This window comes from Diachasma alloeum, unplaced genomic scaffold (assembly GCF_001412515.2).
Source record: "Diachasma alloeum isolate Michigan unplaced genomic scaffold, Dall2.0 Dall_scaffold_59601, whole genome shotgun sequence".
Classification (NCBI taxonomy): Eukaryota; Metazoa; Arthropoda; class Insecta; order Hymenoptera; family Braconidae; genus Diachasma; species Diachasma alloeum.
The window spans coordinates 1,678-9,964 of NW_021683371.1; the positions used below are offsets into that span (position 1 = coordinate 1,678).

Consider the following 8,287-nt stretch of genomic DNA (forward strand, 5'->3'; position numbering starts at 1 on the left):
CGGAAGTTTGTTGATTTGGAAAACGCGGAATATTCAATACCGGATATATGGCAGGGAAAGGGTGGAATATCGAAAAAGAAAAATGCAATATATCGGTCATGAATGAATTCAATCGTAATGATTCTTACTTTTTTTGTCTTTCAAATTACAAAACTAGTATTGGAAATTAAACCATTGAAAAATCATTAATATCGGATATCCCTCTATAGAATCATGAGACATAGAAAAAAAAAATTCACATTTTTTAATTCGTACAATCTTAACATGATATTTTACCCTTTTTTCCCGGGTTCATCCTCACGTAACATATCTGCTGAATTACAATATAACTTTGTCAATCTCTATCATGGACATGAATAATGAAATTGAAAAAAAAAACCATTACATTTTATAGAATAATAAGTCTTCTCGTGATCATTTTTATTTTATTTTTTTAACTACTGATTCATTATATATCTGATGTTTATGTTACAAAAAACTATTAACTTAGAATATTCCTGTGTGTATTCATGTTTATTTATTATTTAATTGTCACGCGAGTAACTTGATATATTATCGATTTTACGATCACCTTTAATTGCAACTGAATTGATTGGTAAATTACTCAATTATCTAGTAAAAGCTTCTCGTTTATTAATGATATATATGATAATACATAAAAATCCATTGGTACCGCCCACAACAATCAACAGGGTTATGACAATCACCAAAAACCAAAACATTGGTTGGGCATAAATTACCAACATAAAAATGAAAATAACAGGAGAAATTCCAAACGTAAGTTCGAATGAAAAATAGAGATAACCATAAATCCACGACTACGAGTAAATGACAATCGCTAGCCAAATGTATCTCACCAAATTATAAAATAAATTACTATTTCTATTGTCAATTTGTAATTTTCTTTTATTATAAACAATTAATCTTTCTAACGTGAAATCATTGACATTAAATACACATTGTGAAGTATTGCCACTCGAGTTGTTATGTTGTTATAGAATACATCCAGAATAAAATTGTATACACGAACGAATATTCTTTAGTTCATACCCGATAACTTGATAGAAGCACGAAGATTTGATCAGATTTAATGGAACATATCTATACAACTCCCACGTACTAATAACAGAGACATTTGTTTACCAATAGCAATTTGTTCTGCATTCTCGTAGTTCCTCGATATTCTATCATCTCTAAAATAGAAACCAAAAAAAACGTTAATATCCCCATTTCTGTAGATCAGAAAACGTCATTTAAGAGGAATATCTGAAAATGTTTTCGTGCAATTGGAACTGGAATTTTTTTAATGTGATTTTTTTCAGTGTGATCTTTGCATGCAATGGTTTTCATTGGCTCAAAGCTGGGTAAGAAAAGGCTAAATAAATATTGTACAGACGATAAATAATGTAATAATAATATAAAGTAATAATGTAATTATCGCTCCCAGGAATATTCTACGTTAATAATTTTTGGCAACATAAACATCGGATATATAATGAATCAGTAGTTAAAAAAATGAAATAAATATTCTCACGCGAAGACTTTTTATTCTACAAAACGTGATGTTTTTTTTTCAACGTAATTATTCATGTCCATGATAGAGATTGACAAAGTTATATTGTAATTCAGCGGGTATGTTACATAAGTTACGTGATAAAATATCACGTTAAGATTGTACGAATTAAAAAATGTGAATATATATTTTTTTTGTCTCATGATTATATAGAGAGATATCCAATGTTAATGAGTTTTCAATGTTTTAATTTGCAATACTAGTTTTTTAATTTGAAAGACCAGTAATTTTTACCTAAAATTATCGATAAAATTCTGATTATTTTCACATCAATTCAAGTCAGCCTTTTGCAATAATTTCTGACTAATTGATACTTAAAGTGGACAATCCATTGAAAATGACTCGAAATTGATGTTAGTCATCGAAATATTTCACGAACAAATACATTTTTGTTATAAGTTGTGTCTCAAAAAGTGATATTTTTAAGAATTGAAGATGGAATTGGGGCGAAATCTAATAGGCAATAAAATGATTCTCCGGACTCACATGAAACCCTCATCGAAAGTTTTACTTTTCATAGATTTTGGATTGAATCGTGTATGAATCGAAGGGACATTCGATAGTTCCGAAGGGGCTAATAAAGTCGATCCCATCCTTGACAGCGACTGAACCCGTATTTTCTGGAACCGTGTTATCGTTGACTCGAATTATGAATGACATTTAATTAAAAATTTCACAAGCTGGACGGTGATGACTATTTTTTCACTTATAAAGAGAAGGTATTAACTCTTCTCGAAGGTTTAACACCGCTTAGTGGGTTAATATAAAACTACTACTACTTGGCAAGATGAATGAATAATTAATAAAGATGTTTGAACTGTCTTATCACGGCTATTCATGATAACGTGCTTGCTCTAGCTATGAAAACGCTGCATGTATAGTCACTTGGGCTTCGATTGAGAGATCAATGCGGCGATGGCGTCAACAGCATCGTCCACCCGTACCCAGGACATTACAGGAGTATGATGAGATAATTAACCTCCCGCAGTGGAGTAAATATCGACAATATGCCGGTGGCGGCTTGACAGTGCATACCATCAATGTCGCTGTCGATACTTCAGTCACTGTATTTGGTGACACAGAATTCCTTGCATCTATTTCTAATATTCGAGAACTTCTTATAGATGCCACTTTTGAAGTTTGTCCTCGTGCAGCGGATATTTATCAATTTTTGACTATTATGGGACGGATCGATGACTCTGTAAGTATAGGAAATTGTCTGGTTATCATTTTTGATCGTTATTTTATATTCCAATTAAATAAAGTTTAATGCAATTTTTCGATAGATTGACAAGTCAGAAAGATAGTTGCTTGAATTTAAGCTATTTTCAATTATTATCACTGTCATATAAATCCAATATTTGGATTTCAAGAGTCATTTTCTAATAGTGCAGAGGGAATAGTGAAGTTCGTACGTATACACTAACGCATACTGCACGCTTCCTATTTAACATTCTATCTCTTATATTTTAGTGCGTGCCCATTACTTGGGCGTTGATGACGAGGAAAACTGAGCAGGCCTACGTAGCTGTTTTTCAATATTTTAAGTTACAATTGGCGCCACTCATTCAACCGACAAATGTTTCCCTGGATTATGAGTTAGCTTCATCGAATGCCATTAGACATGTCTATCGTGATATCCGTGGAGTGTATTGCTACTTTCACTTGGTTCATGTGAGATGTTTTTTTTATTGAATAATATTCAGATATAGGGGAGGATGGGGCAACGTGGACACCAGTTTTAAATAATGATTTATTTTCAATTCTTTACGTATACCCTTTCGGGCCTTTACGTTTTGTTCCCTTCTCTTGCGGTGGCATGGGACCGACTTTTTCTCCAGCTGTACTGCATCCTAAGCGGTCACCCATCCAAGTCCTAACCCAGCGAAACGCTGCTTAGCTTGGATGTCCGCAGGAGCAACACCCTCCTCGCCCAAGCATTACTGTCAGTATGTTTTAAATAATGAATTTAATTGCATAAAATTTACTATCGTGGCCTCATTTGGAGAGTATGAACACAAATAAATTGTCATAAGACTCCGTTGTAAGAGTTGCAAGATAAGGCAAAAATGGGGTAAAATAGACACTTCCATTTCTTTTTCCATTGTCTGTGTTCCAATTATAACTCAAGAGTCAACTTTACCCCGCTTAGATACAAATTTATTGGATGCTGGAAAATTATGTGTATCCATTTCCCCATTTTGTTCAAGAACCGTTTTCAGAATTTTGAACGTGAAAAATTGTCATTGTCCGACAATTTTCTCACTGCTCATGTTATTTAAGGTATTCATTTTGCCTTTAATTTCCTTTAAAATATTCAAATATCGAAAAGATTTCCCATGTCCATTATACCTTACTCATATATGGATTTGATAGGTATTCATTTTACCCCAGGTGTCCACATTGTCCCAACCTTCCCTAAATGACAAGAAATCTATGATGATGGAATAATTACTCATAATATAATTATCACTTTCCACGCAGGCTCTTGTGAGTCGTATGAAGAGGCGGGGAAGAGCCTTCATGACACGACTGAGAGATTGGGAATTGGCGAAATTTTTTTTTAGAAAGCTCTCTGCGCTTGCATTGCTTCCAGCGGAACATATCATTGATGGCTTCAGGTGGTTGGTAACTAATACCGCACCCGATATTCGTGCATTTTTCGCCTTTCTTATTGAATACTATGAGGAATGGTGGATAAGACAGGTTACACCTGCTAAATTCTCTGTGTACCGTCAGAAATATCGTACCAATAATAATGTGGAGGCCTATCACAGGTGTTTAGAGAGACGTATCAAGAGTCATCCTGGCATCTGGAAATTCACGGGTACGGTTCAATTGTCTCAAAAATAATAAAAAATGTCGAATCCTTAAGTGCATATGAAATATATCATTGTTTCTATATCCCGATAGCTTGGCGCAGTGGGTCATTTCGTTGCCTCACATGCGAAAGGTTAAAAGTTAAAAACTCCACCGGGTAGAATGGTGCGATTCAAGTATTTAAAGTCTTGACCATCGCATCATCGCAGCATACTCTAACTGGGTGGAAACAATTCAAAATAACGATTAAAAAATAGTATATTTCGTAACAAGTGCGGAAAAGTGATTTTTGGCGTGTGGGAGGTTTATAGGACGAGCCGAAGGCGAGTGGTATAATAGCACAAGCCAAAAATCAATTTCTGCACGAGTTGCGAACAATATTTTTCTTCACAATGTGCGGGAAAGGCACTTTTTAGGCACGTGAAGCGAAGCGGAGCGTGCCTGAAAAGTTACTTTTCGGCACATCGTGATGAAAAAATTGTTTGTTGAGCGAATTAATTGATCCCATTATATGCATTTTAGCTGAGTTGAGGGACATTCAGATGAATAGTATGCGCGAAGTTAATTCCTTGAATATGGGAATTCCAGTAAGACGTACAATTGAACAATCACGTACCAGGCATGAGACGTTACTGAATTATGTATGGGATTTATATGATGGAAATTCGCTTGATATTCCAAGATTTCTCTCTTGCGCTAGCCATTTGTCATCTTCTTTCAATAATGATTTCCTTATAATAACTCGGGAGGAAGTTGAATACTTCACCACAGCTCCAATCCACGACAGAGGTTGGTGTACCCACTGAAAATTCAATATTTCTTCACATATTCATAATCATAATTCAGTATTGATGGTTTCAGACGTTGCTCCACCAAATCATGGAATTGAACATGTTGCAATTGAAGGCCACGCTGACGGACCATTCCCTATAGTTAGGGGAGAGCCCCCAGAGCAAGCAATCGAGATCCTGATTTGTGAGTCCTGCACGACATTACCATTTCGAATCAGTAGCCAATCGGGTTGAGTCGATTCTGTTTGTTGCCCGATTTTCAGTGAATGCCTCAGAATCTAAGAGAGGTAGCAATATTTGCGTTAAAATTTTTTTTATACAAAATTAAAAGCTATCAAAAGGGTTGCGACGAAAATGTTGTTATTTCCCTCAGATTGGAAGTCATTCTTCGGAAACCATGCATGGAGCTAAGTTAACGTTACCCGGTTTATCGCTTAGTTACTGAAATGATTCCAGCGACTTTTGTTTATCACTATCTTACCTTGTTTGATTGAATCTGCGTCAGTGGTTAATTCTTAATTTTGTTTTCAGTGGGAAATCTTCAACAATCTTTGTGTCCTCGATGTCAAAATTCTATCCTAAATGTGAAATCTATGCCATGCGAGCATTGGTTTGGTTGCGAAAGGTGTACACAAGAAGCAACAAGGGATGCCTGGACAAATTGGTGGCAGATATTATGCAACTCTTGCTTCAATCTTTGTGTTCTATTCAAAATTGTACCAATCACCTGAACAATTACGTAGACCCGACAATTATCTGTCTTGCGGTTATAAATACTAGGTCCCTAACGCTGGACATGTTATAACAGTGGAGAACAGAAGGTTTATCGCGAGTATCCTCAAAACTTTCATATTACCACCTTGGTAATATGAAGTGAAGTGGTAAATCCTAACAGAGTAAGAAAAATTAATTTTTTACATCTTGGCCGATATTTAATCATTTTAATGATGAATTTGTAGAAGGGAAATTTGAAAATGAAAATCCATTTTTCTTTAAAATATGGCCAGGGATGGAAAAAATTTCTTGATTCAAGTCCATAAAATAATTTGTTTCCGGAGTGAATGAACTATCAATAAAAATTTGGAATTTATTCTTGACGCTTTATCCTTTTGCCACTGAATTTAGAATGATAACGTAGCATAAGCCCAAAAAATGCAATTGTAACAATCTCTCAATCTGTTAACTCAAATTTGAAACATTTTCACTCACTTTATGACGATAAAGATAACAAGATAACAAGATAAAATTCAAACCAAAGCTTACGTTCTATAGATAGTACATGCGGACCTTAATACTATTAATTATTTTAATTTAGTCAGCTTTCTTTTATGATTTTTATTTTTGGAACATGTTTTACATATGAAATAAAAAGTGTTTTTGGAAAAGTTTTTGATTTTGACTTTTTAAAATTAATCGAATATGACCGAGTTAGCGCCGAGGGCGAATGTTCACTGAATCCAGTTGTGTTGGAATATTGCAGTTGGGGCAATGCATTCGACGGGGTCCTCTGGCAAGTCTAATCCTTCTGGCACATTCAATACAGCAAACCACTTGGTTGCATGCTCGTCCCATAACTGAGACAAATGCCCCCGATTCACAAATGTGGCATTGCCAGTCGTAGGGGTCTTCACCCTCTGGTACATTTTCGCGAATACTAATAAAGACGCGTTCCAAGTTTATTCCACGTCTCTGACACCGTGGGCATTCGATGACCGGCCTCAGCCTCATCGCTTGCTCACAGACCCTGCAAAGGACAATGCATCGGCAAGGTTTGCATATTACTTCGACAGGTCTCTCCTCACAATTTATACACTTGAAATTGTAAGGAGGATTCATTATCTCCTCTTCCTCGTCCTCGTCCTCGCTGACTTCCATAGCATCATTTTCCTCATTTTCAAGTGCAGCAGGTAATTCCCTGAGTGCAGGTCTTGGTCTGGCTGGAGGAAAGAATACATTGAGATCGACTATTTGAAGGAGCTCTGCAGGATTTCGCTGTACGTTGGCCCTCTGAAAGTATCCCTCGTCGAGGATCACTTGATCTGGGGCGACAGGATTGAGGTCAGCTTGCAGGAATTGCATTCCAAATACGCAAGTACTAACATGTTCCCTAACCGTCTGGGACATGAGGCAGAGGAATCGCGTACTGTCAATTGTCTGCTGTTCACGAAGTCTCCACACTCGTTTCAAATGGCCCATTACCAAAATGGTAGTCAATTTAGGGGTTCTTCTTATGTTTGATACTTGCTGAGGCGTTCCATGTTGCATCGTCCTCAAGTCTGCCCATGTGGCTCTCAGAGTTTTTAAACATTTTTCGTAGAGTTCCCACGGAGACGGATGTTCAGGCAGACGATGGGTCAGAGTTACACGAATCTTCGTCTCCAGAACGTGAAATGCCATAAAATTGTTGGCGAAACTTAATTGTTCAGGTCCAATACCAATCAATAGCACACTTAGGTACCAACTGAGAAGAGGAAGGAATGCAGCAATCAACTCGTGGCTCAAAGATTCCCAGAGAGCGTTGAAACACTCGATCATCGATCCAGGGAACTCCAGAGCTACGCAAATCAGCTTGTACAACACTTGCTCGTGCAGGGGATTGTCCAGGTCAACAATGTGACGTGCATGGTGGAGGACAGTGAGACAATATTGCTCGAATGTAAGTTTAAGGGTCATGCCCTCGAATACATGTCTCGCGCCGTCTCTCCATTTCCAGTCGAATGGTGTCGTTATTGACGTCAATTGATGATTGGGTAGGAATTGCTCCTTCACGTGGGTTAAAATTTGGTTGATCAGCTGTTCGGACACGTCATTTACCAGTCCCACTGCGAACAAACAGGCATGGTTTCTCCATTCCGCAACAAATGCAACGACATTTCGAGTGCCTTCAATCGTTGGTTGTATGGCTGAGGTACTGATTACATGCAGGCTGGTGAAATTGGGAATTGACTGAGGAAGGGCAGTATCCCCAATGACGAGTGCAGATTGGTCATTGGCAGCTGTCACACATCTCACACTTATTCTGCCTTCATCATAGATTCGGATCCTTTCCCACTCTTCGGTTTCCGTAAGCTCTTGGAAGGCCAAAAACGTTTCTGGAGCAGGC

The 8,287-nt window shown here is 37.1% G+C and overlaps 1 protein-coding gene across 1 annotated transcript; it reads left to right on the plus strand.

The window, feature by feature from the left end:
• The first annotated feature begins 1,945 nt into the window (after positions 1–1,945).
• Positions 1,946–6,151, plus strand: LOC107047488. The gene is made up of 7 exons (XM_015270259.1): positions 1,946–2,292; positions 2,432–2,774; positions 3,047–3,247; positions 4,058–4,400; positions 4,916–5,182; positions 5,255–5,368; positions 5,716–6,151. The coding sequence occupies exons 1-7, from the start codon at positions 2,264–2,266 to the stop codon at positions 5,913–5,915; spliced, it is 1,497 nt and encodes a 498-aa protein (XP_015125745.1). The 5' UTR covers positions 1,946–2,263; the 3' UTR covers positions 5,916–6,151.
• The last annotated feature ends 2,136 nt before the right edge of the window (positions 6,152–8,287 follow it).